The sequence below is a fragment of the Xenopus laevis genome, chromosome 3L (genome assembly GCF_017654675.1).
Source record: "Xenopus laevis strain J_2021 chromosome 3L, Xenopus_laevis_v10.1, whole genome shotgun sequence".
Lineage (NCBI taxonomy): Eukaryota > Metazoa > Chordata > Amphibia > Anura > Pipidae > Xenopus > Xenopus laevis.
The window spans coordinates 26,064,925-26,086,416 of NC_054375.1; the positions used below are offsets into that span (position 1 = coordinate 26,064,925).

The 21,492-nt window shown below is 38.5% G+C and overlaps 1 protein-coding gene across 5 annotated transcripts in view; it reads left to right on the top strand.

Annotated features, from left to right (window-relative positions):
* LOC100653508 (non-muscle caldesmon) overlaps nucleotides 1-21,492 on the top strand; it is a 121,819-nt gene that overhangs the window by 74,008 nt on the left and 26,319 nt on the right. For 2 of the 5 annotated variants that reach the window (XM_041584839.1, XM_041584840.1), the window contains 3 exons: nucleotides 16,218-16,349; nucleotides 17,702-18,941; nucleotides 20,189-20,272. In XM_041584839.1, coding sequence (XP_041440773.1) covers nucleotides 16,218-16,349; nucleotides 17,702-18,941; nucleotides 20,189-20,272 — 1,456 coding nt within the window. 5 annotated transcript variants of the gene reach the window in all.

Sequence of the window (21,492 nt, forward strand, 5' to 3'; positions counted from 1 at the left end):
CAGTTCATTCGAGGTATAAAAAACTCTAAAATTGGACCTTTTATAAGTAAACCCTATATGTCATGGTTGATGGTTCTTAACATATACTGTATACAGAACATGGCGTGACTTTCTCCATGGTATTTAGTTTCCTTTTTAACATAAGTACCCCAAACCAGGTTCTCTGGCACACACCACCACATATGGATATTTTGAGTAGTATTATGTAAAGGCTTATGATTTAAAGGAGAACTTAACAATATAGTCCTTTACTCAAGACAAAAACTATGTATCACATCATTAGGAAAGATTGATATAACTGTAATAATGAGGGATTCAAAGAAGGAAAGACATCAGGAATGTAAAATGAACTTTTCCTGAACTTTATCGAATTCCACAGCATTCCCACCTGTTCTTCTTCAGCTGGCTACGCAATCACCTGACATGTTGCATATTCTATAGGACAGGCATGGTCAGTTATTGTATGCAAAGGTTTTGATCTTACTACTAATAATTTGCTCAAACCCTTGAAAATGTGAAATACCTTGATAAGATACCCTAGACCTGCTTATACTGTGATGAAAATAAAAATGAAACACAATTTTTTTATATATATTAAAAAAATATATATAGTTCTAAGCAACTATTCAATATGCATTAATGAAACATTTTCCATTATTTAATGTTAAAGGGCAACTAAAGTCTAAAATAGAATAATGCTAGAAATACTGTATTTTGTATACTAAATATAAACATGAACTTACTGCACCAAAAGCCCAATTAAACAAATGATTTATGCTTTTAAAGTTGGTGCAGGGGACTGTCATCTTATAACTTTGTTAAACATCTTTGCAAGACCAAGACTACGCACATGCTCAGTGTGATCTGGGCTTCAGCACAGGTCAAATAATTTCTGCCATAGAAGCTGATACAGCAAGACTGATTAATAATCAGAATATGCAGACTGCACTGGGTCTGTGGATACAAATCTACACAGTTGTCACAGGGGAACAAACATCTGCTCGAGTTCTGGGATGTAAGGACGTTTGAAAGTATGAAAGTTTCCCTGCACAGCAGTTAGGGACCATCTGAAGTTTCCTAACTGCAGCTTTCAGAGCAAGTAAAACGAAGGGTGAATTTCACTGCATACAGTCAGGTTTCTCATAAAAAAAAGGGTACACATTTTTTAATTGAAGTATATTTGAGATAGGTTTCTTTTTCCTTAAAGAAAGTAAAAATGGGATTTTATTTTTTGTTTTTACATCCCCTTTAAGTGTAAATGTAATGGCAGTTGAAAGTCTTAATGGTTACATTCTCATATGCCATGATATTAATAGTCCCAAGAACTTGTTTTTTTTTAAAGATAATAGAACCTTCACTATCAGATTCAATATTTCTCAGCTGAAGTCAGCTTAACACACACACATTCCTGCAATATGAGGGAATTTCATGAGAGACAAAGAACAAAGGGGCCTCTAATACAGTGATTACGGTAAAAGGGGGGAGAGAGAGAGAGAGAGAGAGAAAGAAAAAAAAAAGAAAAAGCATACACATGAGATCATGTGATGAAAAAGTGGTGGGTCATTTTATTTGGGGCTGTCGTCACAGTTGATGAGCACTGCATGTATAGGTGTGTGTAGCATCTTGCCCTATTCTTAGACTCCTACAAGGATTATGTTTTATTCCATGCTGCTCCGCTGAGCTGAACACTTGGCAAGGAAATCACATACACAACAGCAGCAGACATGCTCAGCAGATCTCACTACCTCGTCAGCCTTTCCAAGTAAGTTTTTCAATGCTGCCGGAAGCTTTAGGCTTGCCTCTATAGTAGTCAATCAATACTAAGGGAGGTTATAGAGGGCTAGTTTAATCTGGTGGTTATTTAGCTCCTTGCTTAGTCCTAAAAGTTTGTGATGTTATGTGTTTTTATGTTTACAGAGAAGATACCACTGGCTACACCAAGGGGTAAAGCTTCTATTGTGCGTAACATTCTCTAAAATATAGCAGTCCATAGCTATATACACTTATAGGGTTCACTAGCTATTGGCTTAGTGGGGAATAAGTAGGTTCTTAAGGAAGAGTGGTGAAGAAGCAGTATTTTGGTAAATGCTACAACGTTCATCTTTTTTTTTTTTAAACCTACTGTTTTCTAGATGCACAAAGAGTAAAGTTGGGGGAAGTTTCTGGTTGCTTGTGAGGTTGTTGGAGGGAGTTATTGGTAAAACACAATCAACAAATCCAAATGGGGAACACCATGGGTTGAAAGTGCAGTTGTAGTAGGCATTATATGTTGAGAGCATGCTATGGGTTAGCAATGGAGAACTTCATGGGCAGACTTCAAGGTTGTGACAGGTGGGAGGATACCTTAGGTCTGTAATTTTGTGTTCAAGCCCCACTTTGGAGCCAGGGCCACCACCCTTAACAAGGTTACAGAGATATGTCACGCCACTATGGTCCCAAGAACATTTACAGGAGCAATAATTCTTCATCCCATAACTTACATTCATCCTGGGTTTCTAGGAGAGCATACACCATAACTGTCCTTCAGGGTGGGTCCCCCCAGACACCAATTTGGGCCTCCTTTGGGTGGTTGGGGGACAGGCCTGCAGTGTGGTAGCCTCTTTCTTAGGCCAATTGGGAGATCTGCCTTTATATCCTGAGTGCATGCCCTGGCCTAGCTTGAGTTCTAACATGAGGGAAGAGAGCAAAGGTGGTTTTATGTTCCAGGTGAATGCTATGGGCATGCTTAAGGGATACTGTCATGGGAAAACATGTTTTTTTTTAAAACACATCAGTTAATAGTGCTGCTCCAGCAGAAATCTGCACTGAAATACGTTTTGCAAAAGAGCAAACAGGTTTTTTTTATATTCAATTTTGAAATCTGACATGGGGCTAGACATATTGTCAGTTTCCCAGCTGCCCCCAGTCATGTGACTTGTGCTCTGATAAACTTTAGTAACTCTTTACTGCTGTACTGCAAATTGGAGTGATATCACCCCCCCCCAGCAGCCTAACAATAGAATGGGAAGGTAACCAGATAGCAGCTCCCTAACACAAGATAGCTCCCTGGAAGATCTAAGAACAGCACTCAATAGGAAAAGCCAAGTCCCACTGAGACGGATTCAGTTACATTGAGTAGGAGAAATAGCAGCCTGCTAGAAAGTAGCCCTATCCTAAAGTGCAGGCACAAGTCGCATGACTGGGGCAGCTGGGAAACTGACAATGTGTCTAGCCCCATGTCAGATTTCAAAATTGAATATAAAAAAATCTGCTTTTGAGAATTGTATTTCAGTGCAGAATTCTGCTGGAGCAGCACTATTAAGTGATGTGTTTTGAAAAAAACATGTTTTCCCATGACAGTATTCCTTTAGGAAGAAGTTTGTGTCTCCCTTGGGTTGATGTTATAAATCAATGCTCTGTTCTAGCTTGGAAGGTGCCGTCGGCTTATAGTAATTTTCTGCCAAGTGTGCACAGCAAAAATGCCAGGCATGTGTAAAGCGCAGTGTCATTGTCCCATATCTGTGTCTGAATGTTCGATTGTTGGGAACATGACATAGATTTAATTATCATGTCATCACTTTAGCTGTTATGACATCACTACAGCTATTAAGCAGCCATAGGTGGTGCAGGTCTTCTGTATACAGCTCAGCTTCCATGGTGACACAATTGCTACCTTTTCTATGTACTTTCTACTTGACACTGAATCTACCTATCAGATACTGTTTAATTATTAGCCCATGTGTGAGGACCGAGAGTTAACTGAGGTCAGAGTTACCATAACGTTCATTTGCTCACACTGTATATTCCTTTCCTTTTTGGACTGATCATTCTGTTCACTGGTGCTAAGGCAGAAAAGAAGGAGAATTCTAAAACATGATAAAAATGAAAAAAAGGGATAATTAAAGTTGGAAACAGAATTATGTGCCATTGATCTGTGTGAAAGCTGTCATATAGTTAATGGCCTACTTTCCAGTATAAAGCTACCGTGAACTTAAAGGAGATGTAAACCAAAAAATAAAAGTTTACCTAAAGACAGTCAGAATGTAATTCTAAGCAACTTTCTATTATACATATGGCTCTTCTAACCTGCCCGATTCCAGTACTGAGTGAGTACATTTGTATTCCACCCCCAAAGATTGTTATTGTATATTTCCATAGAAAAAGCCACTAACTTTTATTTTTGGATACTTGATATACAGGATTAGGGTCATGGTGTCAGGACCACCCAAATAACTTCCACTTATAAACAATAGGAGCCACACACACACTCCCTGTAAATGTTGTGGGGGAGTTTACTCCATTGTGAACACCTGTGCATATCTCAGTGTGTCCTTCCAGGGTTGGACTGGGCCAGCGGGACACTGGGAAAAAACCCGGTAGGCACCGCCTGCCCAGACCCAATCCCTGGCAAATGGTCATCCCATATCCTGTTCCCTAACTCATTCAGACATGCAAGTTAGGTAACATCAGCAGGCTCATAATATAGCAAAACCTTGTACTCTACATTGCTGGCACCAATGCCCCAAATGATATGTAACTGAACACTAAGTTGAATGATTTTGCAGCTTTAGTGCATTTGCATTAGCTACTAGTGTTGTAATATATAAGCCCTTAAGTGCAGTTAAGGTATATGGGTGGATAGAAGGTTTGGGATTCTATCAGAGAGGGCAGCTGGTAGCAAAAATGAGTAGTTGGCATCCCTAAACTTGATGGAGGGCTGTCTCGCTGAATCACTCACAACATTCTTTTAAGTCAGAAAAGCTCCAGTGAGCTTTGCCTCATGGCCCATGCTGAGGGTCAGAGATTGATGTAACTGTTCTAACCATTAAATACTTTTTCTTGAGTGTCTCTGTATAAATAACTTTGATGTGGACAGGGCTAGAAAGAACCTGCGCCAATAAATTTACTCAGGACAGGGCTAGAATAAACCTGCGCCAATACATTTACTCAGGACAGGGCTACAATGAACCTGTGCCAATACATTTACTCAGGACAGGGCTAGAATAAACCTGTGCCAATACATTTACTCAGGACAGGGCTACAATGAACCTGTGCCAATACATTTACTCAGGACAGGGCTAGAATAAACCTGCGCCAATACATTTACTCAGGACAGGGCTACAATGAACCTGTGCCAATACATTTACTCAGGACAGGGCTAGAATAAACCTGCGCCAATACATTTACTCAGGACAGGGCTACAATGAACCTGTGCCAATACATTTACTCAGGACAGGGCTAGAATAAACCTGCGCCAATACATTTACTCAGGACAGGGCTACAATGAACCTGTGTCAATACATTTACTCAGGACAGGGCTACAATGAACCTGCAGCCAATACATTTACTCAGGACAGGGCTACAATGAACCTGCAGCCAATACATTTACTCAGGACAGGGCTACAATGAACCTGCAGCCAATACATTTACTCAGGACAGGGCTAGAATAAACCTGCGCCAATACATTTACTCAGGGCAGGGCTACAATGAACCTGCAGCCAATACATTTAGTCATCCATTTTGCCAATAGGGATTATTAACTGTCTATTGCTATCGATTGCCTTATGTGAAATCAAAATTCATTTCTTTACTGCTGTTAGGCAGAGCGTGCCCTCACTGCCTCTGCCCGGCTGTACGTGCTCATCTATAAATCATAGCAATATGCTGAGCCTTTAGCCAAGCAGCTGACTCAGGCTGATTGCTTAGCAAATCCCACATTAATCCCATCCAAACCAGCTATTCTATATCTGCCATCTAAGCAGTATTCTAATCAAAACGTTAGCTGACATGTTGCCATAGGGTTCCCCTCTTATTCCAGGAACAGCAGAGAGGGTAGGAGATCAGTTAATGACAGTAAATCATGATATAATTGATTTTCCTTGTACAAGTTTACATTAAGTATGTTGTAGAATGGCCAATTCTAAGCAACTTTTCAACTGGCCTTCATTATTTATTTTGTATAGTTTTTTTTAATCATTGCCTACTTCTTCTGACTCTTTGCAGCTTTCAAATGGGGGCCAGTGACCCCATCTAAAAACAAATGTATTGTTATTGCTACTTTTTTTATTACCCATCTTTCTATTTAGACCCTTTCCTATTAATATTCCAGTCTCTTATTCTGAAATAGCAAACTGGAGAGCTGTTGAATAAAAAGCCAAATATCTCAAAACCCACAAAGAATGAAAACCAATTGCAAATTGTCTCAGAGTATCACTCGCTACATCATACTGAAAGTTAACTCGAAGGTGAACAACGTATTGATTTATTTTGGAACACGTGAAGTGTGACCTTTGTATCCCAGGCTACTCTCTTATGCGTCAACGGTCAACTGATAAAAGTTGGACATTTTAGCAAAACCATTCACCAGCACCTCCTTCCCTGAAGTCAAAGCTCCCTAAAATACCAAGCCATTGCCCTGAATATAAATCATAGGGGCTATGTCTAAGTTTCACTCAAATTAAATAATGCATGCTGATGCATTTATGTGCCATTACGTGAATTGATTGACATACCCCCAGCAATTTAAAATGGGAAACTATTTGTGGGAGCTCTGTTGCCCGTGTGAGAGTTGAGTTTCAGAGGGCACCCTTAACCTGCAGGGGAGATAGGCCAGGGGATTACTGCTGCCACTCAGTACTTACAGGTCTAAATGTGTTCTGAATCTGAAGGCAGATTGCTATACATCACAGCTGACTCATTCACGCTGGCTAGCTTTGGAATTGCTTGTGTAGTTCCATGTGTCAAGGGACAGCCATACGTAATAAACATGCATAAAATAAATACACACAGATAAATTGGCAAATTATTCTATTAAAATGTATTTGATTAGATGTAAACTTCGATGTTAAAAAAATTTGTTTACACACAATACCTACACATGATTAAATGTTTTTTTTTTAAAATACATGCAATATGTCTGGGCTAAATTCTATAAATGATGTTTCTGGCAAAACCAGCAAGCTGAGGGAATTAGCAGAGGGATTAGGAACAATGCTATTTTGTTCTAGTGCTGTATTTACACAGCTTGTCACACTGCTAGCATTCTGGGATGGTGTAAGCTGGCTGGGGGTGGGGGGGTCACTTTATACAGTGATCCCATATGATTTATTACAGACTATAATTTATAGGGTGAGGTCAAGGAATAAATAAGAAAAAAAAATCAGAAACTAAAGTGCTAAGACCTGGGCAGCTTGGCTAGCTGAAACCTTGGGGCAGTAGTTTTTCCAAACCTGGGGGGTTCCAGGCAGTTGAAGGGAGAGTCTAGGGTGGTTCACCTTTAAGTTAACATGTAGTATGTTATAGAATGTAATAGAATTCTAAGCAACTTTTTACTTGTTCTTGGTCTTTACTTGGTTTTTTTTATAGTTTTTGAATTACTTGACTTTTTCCTCTGACTCTTTCCAGCTTTCAAACAGGGGCCACTGACACCATCTAAAAACAAATGTTCTGTAAGGCTACATCTTTATTGTTATTGCTACTTTTTATTACTCTTTCTATTCAGGCCTCTCCTATACATATTCCAGTCTCTTATTCAAATGAATGCGTGGTTGAGGTAATTTGGATCCTATCAATCAGATTGCAAACTGGAGAGTGGCTGAATTAAAAGCTAAATAACTCAAAAAACACAAATAATAGAAAATGAAATCCAATTGCAAATTGTCTGAGTATCACTCTCTACATCATATCAACAGTTTACTGGTGAAAAACCACTTTCAAGCTTTATAGAATACTGTTCTGCAAAATGATACATATGAGACATATGGACAAGCTCCCAACAGCCACACTAGATCATACTTGCTAAGTTTTCCATAGGCAGTCATGAAGTTTAGGTCACAAGAAAGGAAGGTTTATTTTATAGACAACCGGGTTGTGTCTCCTGAATCTGCATGTGCCTGACTCAGATAACCTGACCTTTATACCTATGCATGCCTTGCAAGATTGTAATTGATTGCAGGCAGTGGCCTTATTCCCTACTGTATAGATTATGTTCCTGTATAAATATTGCTGTGCTTTATCAAGGAATGAATAATACACACAGTATTAATAATAGTGATGTTTCCAAAAGCTGCAGTGTTTGTATCTGGGTGTAGATAGGGTTGGTCTGCACCCTACCCCTTGTCAGCCTATCAGTGTCGGACTGGGACACCAGGGGCCCACCATAAAACCTTAGACCAGGGGCCCACCCTCAGTACTATTATTCTTCCTCTCCTCACTCAACCTCTATTCTCCTAGTCTCTTTTCTTACATACTATAATCTAATAATCTAATTATTCCACCTATTTAGCTTCTTTGTTCTCATATAAATAGGGAATGGCCATGAAATAGGCCAAAAGTTTAGCAGCATGAGGGCCCCCTGACACCTGGGCCCACCGGTAGTTTTCCTGGTATCCCGGTGGGCCAGTCCGACACTGCAGCCTATGTCCAAACTGGCCCAAGATTGAAAGGGAACTCCAGTCCCTTTAAAGATGTCAGAAATTATATCAGACAGGCACTGACTTGACAGTAGTTTGGCCCCTGACACTCTTCTTTAGGTAGGGTGATGGCCCAGAAGTCCCAGGCTAATATGTGCACCAACACTGGGCATTGTTTAGAACATCCTGATTCTTTTATTTTTGTTTTAATTTGCAATGTTGGTACAGGTATGGGATCCATTATCCAGAAACCCATTATCCAGAAAGCTCTGAATTACGGAATGGCCCATAGACTCCATTATAATGGAGTCTATAATGAAATAATCCAAATTTTTAAAAATGATTTCCTTTTTCTCTGTAATAATAAAACAGTACCTTGTAATTGATCCAAACTAAGATATAATTGATCCTTATTTGAAGCAAAACCAACCTATTGGGTTTATTTAATGTTAACATCATTTTCTAGTAGATTAAAGGTATGAAGATCCAAATTATGGAAAGATCTGTTATCTGGAGATAAGGTGTCATGGTGGTGCCTATATGCGATAAACATGCATAAAATTAATACACATACATAAATATTTAAAATGCATTAATTAATGTAAAAATTACTCTTAGCATATATTACATCCTTTATAATTCTCGAAATTCAAAAGACAGGACAGAGCTGTTACTTTGTAAAACATTGTTTCAGGTGCCGGCAGTATTTGTCTGACATAATGCAAAACACAGTTTTGGTTTATGGATACCCTTTAAGATTCCATAACTGTTGTTTCTGGACTACAACCAGGGGCGTAACTAAAGAGGTAGCAGACCTTGCGATTGGAGAGGAGAGTACAGGCCACATTCAGGCTCTAATTAATGAACAAGTTCAATATATCTTAGTAGAATTGGTCAAATTACCAACACTGAATTTACAATGGGGCCTAAAAACTTCTACAGTAGTTAACCCACCGACTACAACATTCATTAACCTTTGATAATGTGTTGCAAACTGATGTGTTATGGAAGGTAACTTAGCGGTGTTATATAAACAAACAATGATGGTAAATGATGATGAGGTTTACAAACAAACATGCTGGGCCAATTTGAAATTCATATCACGTAAATCCTATGAACAACAAGTAAAGGAAAACTATACCTCCGAACAATGTAGGTCTCTATAAAAATGTATCACATACAACAGATCATAGGTAAAACCCTGCTTCATGTAAATAAACTATTTTCATAAAAATATACTTATTTTTAATAATATGTGCCATTGGGCAATCATAAATAGAACATTTCCATTTTAAGAACTAGGCCGTTACCTGGGATCATACAATTCACAGTGCACACAAACAAACCAAGGGCACACATACATGTTAGGTCACATGAGCCAATTTATAGACAAAGTTCTGTCTTTTACTCCCACACTTCTTCCTGTTACAGTTAGAGCTGCACTTTTTCTGGTCGGGTGATCTCTGAGGCAGCACACAGACCATCACAATGGAAAAGATGTAAAAGGGCAATATTTACTGCTGTACAGTATATAATTCAATTTGGTAGTATTCTTTAATATTCCACTTAATATGATAGAAACTATCTACCGGTTAAATATTCATTCCGTGGGTTTAGTTTTTCTTTAAACATTTGCACGGTCCTCCTTTGGAATCATAAACCGAACCTGGTCTACTGTATGTTGTTTATTGTATGGCAAGTTTAACATAACTGCAAAACTGCAAATTGTTACTTCCCTTATAATGCTTCTATATACTTCTGGGTTATAGATTTTATAGATGTTAAGTTTTCAGTAAAAACTAAGACATTTCAAGCACAAGGATACAATAATCAGTACATAAATACATGGAATTTTTGGCCTGACTTCTCTCTAAATGTCCACAGTGTTGGGGAACGTACTTAGATGCTGATCATATCATAAAGGGGACCTGAAAACTTTCCTATTTGCAGTAGCCCTCCAAAGTATATGTACAGGCAACACTGCTTATAGGAGAAGGAAAGCTACCGAAGCAGTTTATCGCTAATAGATAAGCTACAATAGTGCAAGCTATAACACTACTGTATATTTATTCTGCAGAATGCTTTACCATACCATTCTAGAGTAAACAGCTCTAGAAGCTCTCTGTTTGTTTAGGATAGCAGCTGCCATATTAGTTTGGTGTGATATCACTTCCTGCCTGAGTCTCTCCCTGCTCATTCAGCTCTGGCCTCAGATTACAGCAGGGAGGGGGAGGAGGGAGGGGGGGGAAGGGAGGGGAGAGGGGCAAACTGGGCATGCTCAAGCCCTAGCCCTGGAGGTTAATGCTGAAAACAGGTAGTCTGATACAGAAGCCCATGTGTACACAATAGAAGGAAAGAAATGTGGTGTTTCTTTTGACAGAGGACTCAGAGCAGCATTACTTTGAGGATTTACTGGTGTATTTGTATAGACCCCTCTGATAACCTTTCCTTCTCCTTTAAGCTTGCTTTAATTGATCTTAAAGACAAGCTGCCCCTTAGTGTGCCATTCCCATAGCTTGGCACACTTTTTTTTATAGCAGTTTAAAAGGCTAAGTGTCCCTTTGTAATCAACTAATCCTTTATCTATACCTTGAGAAAGGTTGGCTGTTTCATAATTTTGTATTGAAAGATGTTTTTTTAATGAGCAATTGAGGCACTATTTATTAATATCACTTTAATTCCATTTAGTATAACCGCAAAATCGTAACAAAAATATCAGTACGGGTCACATTCATAGCTAAAAGCCATTGTGCTGTAAAATTGTCTGTCACATGGCTATCATCACTATAATAATGTGATTGCAATTTTACTATCATTCTCTTTATTCTCCTAAAAAGGAAATAAATGTGCTCTTCTTGTGATATCAGACAAATCAACTTCTGGAGTAGATATGGTTGTTGATTGAAGAGGATAAGGTGTGGTTTGGCAGGTAGTGTGCTGCTTTGGCTTCCTATTCTAATAACCATGACTGTTTTGCAGGGAAAAAAATAGAGATTTCAGAGGGATGTTTGTACAAGTGTGTTGCACAGCCAAGGGAGCTGAATGAAATATTTTCTTCCTACAGGGCGAAATTTTATGCAATGCTGTCATTTCCAGTGAAACAAAGTGACTTGCAGTAATAAAAAACACCACTTTTTGGAAAAAAGCATCTATCATCTATATCTATCTATCTATCTATCTATCTGTCTGTCTGTCTATCTATCTGTATCTATCTATCTATATATCGATCTGTCTGTCTGTCTGTCTCTTGAATTCTCAGTTGTGAGCACCCTGTGCACTTGTGTGCATGCACTTTAGGTCTCCAGCCCGTACTCCTAAATGATTCGTCTTGTCTTATGAAACAAATATGTGAACTTTGAAATATGTGAACTTTAGCACTCCATATACTGTACCAAAGCAGAAGTAAATTTCATCACCTGATATTTGCTAACCCAGGGGTATCAAACATGCTGATATAAATCTATTAGTAGTGGCTCACGCAGAGGAGAATGGGAGACAGTTTGCTAATAGACATACATTCCATGTAGTTCACTCCCTTGGCACATATGGCACATATGGTGTTAGAAAAAAAGGTTTTAATGCTTCCAGCTCTGATCTCACAAACAATTAACAGTAAACTGTATGAACACAGTAAAGGTAGAATGCTCGTGGAGGATTTTCTTGCATTAAAGAGCACTAAACACGCTGGTACTGCACAGCCAAATAAGTTATATAACTACAAATCTCGCATACTTTGCATATTATCAAGGTGAAAGCATGCTGGGAGCTATAAAGCAGCAACATCAGGGTTGTTTTCTTAAAGAAATATTGCTCAATAAAAATTGTCCCCAGTTTTTCAAGTGCAAAATAAACCTCCAACCCTAAATTCAGTAAGTATTGTCCTCTTTGCTTCTTGGATCAGTTACTGGCTGTTTTGTATGTAAATCTCTGTGTTCAGAGTATACATACCTCCCAGCTGTGTTCAGAGTATACATGCCTCCCAGCTGTCCCGTTTTCTGCGGGACACTCCTGATTTTGACAGCTCAGCTCGCAGTCCCGGGTTTCTTACTGAAAAGTCCCAACTTTCTCTTTGATCTCCTGCACTGACACTTGAAAAAGATACAAATAGTGATGGGCGAATTTATTCGGCAGGCGCAAATTCATGGTTCGTCGCCGGCAAATACATTTGCGAAACCACAGCGAAAATTTGCCGTTTCGTGAATTTTTTGCCGTTTCCTGCGAAATTCGCAAAATTTTCGGCAAAACTAAACGCCCCAAATTCGCCCATCACTAAATACAAAGTTTCTGAATCTTAATTAAATTAAGAGGCTTTTTGGCAGAGAACCCAGAACAGTCAGCAGCTGCACTTGGATACTTTGGTAACAATTTAAGAAGAGCAAAGAAACAATTGTAATGGTTCTATTTGAACTGAACTGTGTGGTTATTAACCCCTTCCAGAGGATTGGGACTTTGATAATAAAAAGGACTGTTTTGGCGAAACAGTCAGGTACCTAATAATGAGTTAAGTAGTGTCCCATGTGTCCCCAGTGCAGGAGTGTATTGTGTATTAGATTGCCCAAGTTCTTTAATTACTTATTATATAAAGTTTATATCTGTTTCATTTGCAAACTGTGTGTTTTATTTGTCCTAATGGAAATTCCCTGAGGTGTGCTCCTCAGTGTTCCCTAGGTGGAGGCAGTGTGCTGTAAATCCCAGTTCCCAGTACTTTTTATACGCAAAAGGGCGCTTGGATTGCCAAGGGTTAATTTCGATTTAAAGAGACAGTAACCAAATTAGGGTTACATTAAGAAAACTGTTATCACATAAAACATTGCACAAAAACTCCCAGAAATGTGTTTCATAACCTACCAAATTTTGTAAAATTTACATGGTAATTAGGGGGTGTGGCCATAAAATGGGCATGGCCAAAAATGATGCTGCACTGCACGTGGCACAGCTTTTGTCCCTCTTTTTGTTTTTAAAATGTTGGACGGTATGGTGCATATACCAATCTATTGTACAGCACCATTGAATATATTGCCTTAGTCTATAAGCAACTTGCTTGCTCTGAAATACACAGAGGGAGGTATAAACTGGAGCACCCTTTCAAGTTTTAATCACAACCATAAACCTGGCATGTGTTGCGCTTGCTGCTGTTCTTAAAAGTTAAAAGTTCAAAATGTGATAATGGCTAAATATGTGCAATGAACTTTATTTAAGAGGGGATACAAAACTGCTCTAAATCTAAACTGCATCCAAATACTGAGACTATAATTCCGAGCATTCTCTGCTCTATTATCAAAGGTGAAATCATGATTGGAACTGTAGCCTGAGATAAACTCCTTGGGTAGTACTAGTGGCTTAAATAATTCTACTGTGTTAGTTCAGGTGATGCAGTCAAAAAACCACAAAATGTTCTGGTCCATTTATTACAACATGGCAGGTTAGTCTGGCCTGCTCCATACTTGCTCTCAGCTTAGACAGGAAGTAGAAAACCGGATAATGAATCATAGGACACATGGCAAAACAGTAAAAAATGCCCTTAACCAAAATGTCCACACAAGCAGGTTACTACTAGGGATGTAGCGAACTGTTCGCCGGCGAACTGTTCGCCGGCGAACTAGTTCGCGCGAACTTCGACTGTTCGCGTCCGCCGAATGTTCGCGAACGTCGCGCGACGTTCGCCAATATGAGTTCGCGTTCGATTCGAACAAAAATCGTTCGACCATTCGACCATTCGATTCCTTCGACCGCTAAAATCGAAGGATTTTCGTTCGAATCGAACGATCGAAGCCATTCGATTGAATGAAATCATTCGATAGAATGGCTTCGATCGTTCGATTCGAATGAAAATCGTTCGAATCGAACGATTTTGCGGGTGTTCGAAGTTCGCGAACTGTTCGCGAACTGTTCGCATTTTTTGCACATAAACGGCAGTTCGCTACATCCCTAGTTACTACATAGTCCATGATTGGAACTGTAGTGCAGAGATGGATTCTTACAGCACTACTGCATGATCAAGTCCTGCATGGTCAGTTGCCCAATTAACATATTCTTTTATAGCTTAAACACGTAAAAACCTGCTGTTTATTCCCTCTGTTTTTTCCAGCACAAAGGTTTTTTTTTGGTGAAAAAAAATGCACAGAGAAATTCCAGTAATACTTAGGGTTGTCACCTGCCCAGTATATTACCGTCCTGACTGGTAAGAATGCCGGTTGTCCCCAATGTTATTATTAGGGGAAAAAGATAAATATACAGGAAGGTCGGTATTTTTTTCCAAAAAAGTTGGCAACCCTAGTAATACTAGGGCATTGGCATTTCTTTCTGTGTCCTGTGTTTTTGTCCTCGAGTTTTTGCCAGTGCAAAAAACTGTGGTTTATTTCTGGTGAAAAAGAAGTTCCATGGAAATATTTTGAATGCGAATTTCACAGTGAAACAGTACCAAACAAAATAGTTTGCTTATTCCTAGTGCTGACTCATTTTGTGCTCTTCCCTCTTGGTGATGTCTTGCACATCCTATTCGCACATACACATTGAACTGCCTATTGCAGTGTACCCAGTGAAACATGGGCCAAATTGCATAAGACTCAAGTACTTGGGAAATCTGATGAAAAACACTGGAAAGAAAGGGATATGATGGTGGGGCTAAATATTTTTTTTGCTGTACACGAGACACCCCCATACAGTAACTTTGTTTTCATCAGTGGGGCACCAGAGACTTAAAATATTCACAAAAAGCAATATTCACTTGAAGGCATTTTCAGGTTAATAATATTTATAAGGAGCTGACATTCATGGGTAAATATTTATTACAGCTCCACTCAGGCACCAAAAAAAGTATTACTGCTGTTATTTTTAGTTTTTCATGAACAAACAAGCTCCTGGCTTTTATTTTGGAGTTTATACTGCAGAAAAGCCACCCAAGAAATGTCACTCCTATCTCCTTGCTGCCCTATGTATATTTAATGCTACAGATTATATAGCAGTGCAAGGCCTCTAACTAAGAAACCTTATCCCTTTATTTGACGAACGGCAGCAATGAGCAGGGAAAGAAATGGATTACAGGTTAGTTTGTTCATTGTGGGGTTTATAATACAGTCTTGTAGGATGTATTGGTTACGGAAAAACAACTTGCGTGGGAGCACAATGTGTTATTTCCTCTGTTTATAGAAGAGAGAGATAATCTGAATTCCATTAATAGTTTTGCTGCTTCAGCACGCTAATTGGCAGATTTACTCTTTATTAAAGCACAATGCTTATTTAAATTAATTGTGCTGGTGAATTTGGAAAACCTCTTTTCCTTCAGGCAAAATGATATACAAATTATAATTTCTGTCTGATATCTGATCTGTCTAAAATATATATATATATATATATATATATATATATATATATATATATATATATATATATATATATATATATATATATAAAGGGTATAATACCATAATCCCGTTGCTTTCTAAATTGTGGGGCTGCCCACCCTGGAGGGGTAGGGGATGGGGGTCTAGAGCTGTGGTAGGGGCAGGAAGCTTAACCAGAAGGCTATGTAGGGTGACATTTAAGGAGAATGGAAATTCGTTTTCCAAGATACTACTGAAAGCCCTGCTTGAAAGTCAGTTGGGGTAATATTTGGGGTGAAAATGTATTTGGTGTACTAGATATTCTTGGACTGAATGACCCTTGATGATAGTGGCTCTGATCAAAGGATGGATCTCTAAAAGGAGCTTCAACTAATTCTGGCAACCACTGGTTTATTATGTAGACCTGTTTTTTTACTAATTGCATGACTTTTCTGCTCCACTCTGTGTATATTAATGTGATATATGAAAACCTTTTGTCACCCAGGTTGACCTATCAGAGAAATGATGATGATGATGAAGAAGCTGCAAGGGAACGTCGTCGCCGTGCTCGCCAAGAGAGACAGCGCTTGCAAAAGGATGATGTTGGAGATGGGACAGAAATCAACGCTCAAAATAGGTATCATTGCCTGGCCATGTTCACTTATTTGACTACAGAAAACTAATTGTTACTGCTGGATCAAAGCTTGCCAGAAACTGTAGTCCACCAACATTAGGGAAAGCTTCTCAAAGTCACATAAAAACAAAATGCAATTGTTTAGTTTTTCTACAGGAAAGACATTGTATTTGTTATTGTTGTTTCCAAGACAACATGTTTTTTTCCGATCTTTGCCATGAATAAAAACAAGTTCCAGCTATCGTATTTGAGAGAGTGTGCTTACTGGTGTAGAAAGCATTGGACACACTTATTCCAAACATACTTAGATATTTCCCTAAAGAACTTCAGTTTTGCAATGATGGCTGCTGGCCAATGTCACACCCAAGGAAAATCTAAGTTGAAGTACATTAGAGACAAAGCAAATTTATAGTGTAAAGGCTGTAATACCAGGACAGGAGTCAAAGAGCAGCTATGGTGCAATAGACATTGTGGTCACCATTACTTGAAGCCCCATTGTAGGTACAATTGCGCATTCAAGAAGATTATGGGGGTTATTTACTAAACTCCAATGCCAAAAACCTGAAAAATTTGTGTTTTTTTTCTAGTATGAAATACAAATATTTAGTGAAAAAAAAAAAACATTTTTTGGAATTTATTAAACCCAGAGGATGGAAAAGTCAGAATCAGAAAATCTGGCATCTCAAACCTGTTGAGGTTGCATATAAGTCAATGGGAGAAGTGCCAATGATTTTTTGATGTGCGCTGGGTTTTGTGCAAAAAGCATAAGAAATGGGAGTTTTCGGGTGAAAACTTCGAAATAATCATGAAAATCTGGTGGAAATTCCGAAAAATTCGGAAAATTCGAATTTTTAACGATTTTTTAGGATTTTTTTCCCTCTAATTTTTTTTCTGGAAACTGTATTTATAAATAAGCCAAAAAAAACCCCCAGATTTGGTCTGTTTTTTTTTTCAGAAAAAAATTAAATAAAGTCGGACTTTGATAAATAACCCCCTATGTGTTGAAATTGATTCACTGGCAAAAATGTATAACATCATAGTTTAACCACACAGGCAGTTGAAACAAATAGAGGTTTCGTTTTATTGCCAACTAAGGTCAATGTGTGCACAAAATGTGTTTCTTGTTTTTCCTTATATCAGTGTTGGTGTATTTTATTTGCTACCACAGGGGCTAGCACATGATAGTGGACCAGCAGAATTTTGTATTATAGCACAAAAATGAATAGTATATATTTTTACATATTTTATTTGTCTAATTTCTTAATATTTTATGCAAAGTCATTACATATAAACAACTTTAAGACACTCATGCATCAACATTTTCTGAAATTGGTGGGTTTGGATTCTCTCAACAGTGTCACAACTGAGACAACTAGGTCATCATCAAATACAAACACTGATTTTTCAGTGGACGATGAAGCCACTCTCTTGGATAGACTGGCAAAGAGAGAAGAGAGGCGTCAGAAGCGTCAGAAAGAAGCCATGGAACGGCAGAAAGAGTTTGATCCAACAATAACAGTTGAAACATCACCTTTATCAAAGGACAACAGAAATGGACAAAATGAAGTGGAGCAAAACAACACCTCACCAAAAGAGGACGACTCTGTAACCCATCGATCCCGGTATGAAGTTGAAGAGACTGAAATACTGACAATGTCCTATCAAAAGAATGACAGCAGGGAGGAAGTACAAGAGGAAGTACAAGAGGAAGTACAAGAGGAAGTGCAAACTGATAAAGCGGAGGAAAAGGAAGAAGTGCAAGTCGAGACACCACAAGAAAATATCATAGAGAACAATCAGGTAGAAGTTACTTTTGAAGTGAAAAATTCAGACCATGAAGTTAAAGTGATAAATTTAGAAATAAGTATGGACAGAAGTGAGTCAGAACTCAGGGAAGACGAAGAGAGGAAAGCTGAAGAGAAAATGATTGAGGAAGAAGCCAGAAGAGAAGCAGTAGAAAGAGAGAGGGCTGAGGCAGAGAGGAAAACAGTAGAAAAAAGGGAACGACTTGAGGCAGAGAGACTAGCAACTGAAGAAAAGGAAAGACTTGAGGCAGAGAGAATAGCAGCAGAAGAAAGAGAAAGATGTGAAGCAGAGGCAAATCAGGAAGCAGAACAAAGAGAAAAAGAGCAAGCAGAAGAGAAGAAAAGGCAAAGGCAGCAGGAAGAGGAAGAGAGAAAATTAGCAGAGGAAAGGGCTGAAACTGAGAGGAAAGCACAAGATGAAAGGGAAAGAGTATTGGCAGAGCAGAAAAAGGCAGAAGAGGAAAAATTAAGGCTGGAGGCTAAGGAAAGGAAGGCAGCAGAGGAAAAGAAAAAGGCAGAGGAGGAAAAATTAAGGCTGGAGGCAGAGCAAAGGAAAGCAGCACAGGAGAAGAAAAAAGCAGAGGAGAAAAGGTTAGAGGAAGAGAGGGAAAGAAAAAAGGCAGAGGAGAAAAAGGCAGTAGAAGAAAGAAAAAAGGCAGAGGAGAAAAAAACTGCAGAGGAGAGAGAAAGGAAAAAGGCAGAAGAAGAGAAGGCAAGGTTAGAGGCTAAAAAGAAAGAGGAAAAACAAGACAAGAAGGAAAAGACCCAACCTGCCTTCTTAAGGAAACAGGTACATTTTACCGCATGCATAGCACCTGTGTTTTTGGGAAATGCAATGCAAGACAAAGTTTGCACATCACTTGGTTTTGTGTCTTGGTCTATTCCTGCTTCCATCTTTTCCTTTTACTATATATTGGCTTGTGCTTGCAGGGTAAATTCACCGCTAACACTGTACTATGGTTTCTATCTTCTATCTAACCCTTGTAAAGCAAAAACATATCCATATAATAGGGGTTGGAGTAAATATAATATACTATATATATATATATATATATATATATATATATATATATAATATACTCTCTAAGAATCCTCCATATAAACCAGTAGAAAATGGATGATGTTACACTTGAATTGTTTCACAGTCACTTGTATACACTATAACATATTAATTAATTTAATTTAGTAGTAGCTGCCATATTTCTTGCCTTATAAGAAACTGTGTCATGTAGTTGTCAACCAATGTATTCGATTCTATTGATCGTTATGGAAAATAATACGCAAGGGGAGTAATAAAGCATCTAGCACTCATATGACCCAATGTTGATGGAATGATCTGTGCCCACACTGGGCAATGCACTCATACGTTATATTTAAGAATGAATAATTGGAAGATAACCTATAGTTCCTTAAAAAGTGTAACCCCTTGAGCTGCTAATAACTAATTGCTCTCCTCAGTGTAGTACTGGGTCTCCTAGAACCCACTAGAGAAGTTGACATTCATGGTCTACTCTCAAACCAATGAGACATAAATAGTGCCAATATTTATATATTTTATAATCTGGGCTGGTAAGAATTGTCCTAGACTGGGATATACTAGAGCTTTTGCCGTCCAATTGATTCTTTAGTACAGTACTCTGGTTCATCTTCTGTTAATGTTAGATGACCTTAAAAACAATGGAACATTGAATTTGTATGTTTTGCACCCAAGCATTTAGCAGCTTCACTGGCAGGCAAGAAAAACCACGTCCCATTCACTGCAGCCCCCACAGTACACTTGCAGTTGAAAAATGCTGACCACGGCAGAAAATATGGTTAATGAAGGCTTGCTGCTATGGCCTGCAGTATACATTACCAAACATAAAGCTTTGTTGTATTTGCTTGGTAGCATGGTGTGTAGCAAATGCACCTGTGAATGTGCTCATGTACACTGTAAGGTGGGAGCTGCTGTGTGGTTGATCACATGATCACATACGTGTTGCACGCTTCCCTGTAGCCCATCTACTAGAATCACATTTCAGCTTTAAACATGGAAAGGGAGAAGACAAAGAAGCAAAAGTGGATTCTAAAAAGGACAAAATTACAGATGAGAAACCACGAGCAGGCTTCCGAAAAGAGGAGGTAAATGTTTTATAATGGAAGAGAGAGACATAGAGATATATATTTGTATGGCTGTGATTTGTAAGGCTGAGACCTAGTGTTTTTCTGAGAAGAGGGTAATTCAATAATATGTAGGATTATGGCTTCAGGTCATACCTGAACCAACATTTTAGTCCCAAAAATGGGACAAATTAGAACACATTCCAATTTGCCCTTGTCAGACTTTAACTTTTCTGGTAAGCCCCATTTCTTCTGTGCCATGAGTTGAGTCTCATAGAAAATGGGGCTATTGGGAAGTATATGATTCCTTTACCATCATGCATTTATGCTGTTTTAATTAACATCACCCAAAAGGTACTTTTGGTATGCTTTAAGTATTACAGTAATACTGTATCTTCTCTGTGGGCATTTCTGTCCATTGTGAAACCACATCCATAATCATTCTCAGTAGGCTTCTTGTGGGAGGTGATGATGAGGGATTGAAGGTCTACAGAAGCAGGAAGTAACATGGTGAAAAGCCCTAGAGTAGCTCATCTGTCAAAATGTGTATTGCATTGTATTATGTATTATCAAAAGATAGATCCCTGATTAGTAATTACCTGTAGACGCTAACTTTCTAATTACTCTCTTCCCCTTGCAATTGCTAACTTACATTTTGGTGCTTCTGATTCGATACTCTTTATTAACCAGATATGTTCTGTAGAAACCATTCTCCTTAAAATCAACTTACAACTAATATATTGTTCTTTTCCTACCAATAAACCTTACTATTTTAAGATACAAATTTTATCCATGTCTGCATTACATTTTATTGGAAACACAGAAAATGCTGCAATTGAGGTCTGGTTTTGAGGGTAAGTATTCATCCTTGTAGGGTCTTTTTGACACTACTTTTCTATAGGACCATTGCATAGTTAGGGTAGAGCACTGTGCTTAGTACAGGGCATTACCTAGAGTGGTATACAGACCTGGTATCTCCCTCTGTACAAGTTATTAGAAAAGTAAGGAGCAAGGAGTTAACCCTGCTGCTGTGGAGAGTGAAATATAGAGTGACATTCAGCCGGCTGCAATCCCAAAGTTCAACCATTACAGAAAGTCAGCCTACTCTAACTTTGCTGTCCTCCTTCCTCTATTTAAATGTTAAATTATATTACAGGACAACTATTCCTTTATGTAGTATTTAGTGGATGTTAGAAGAATATCATTGCTACTTGACAGGTAAGGTACCAGTCAAGACCGAG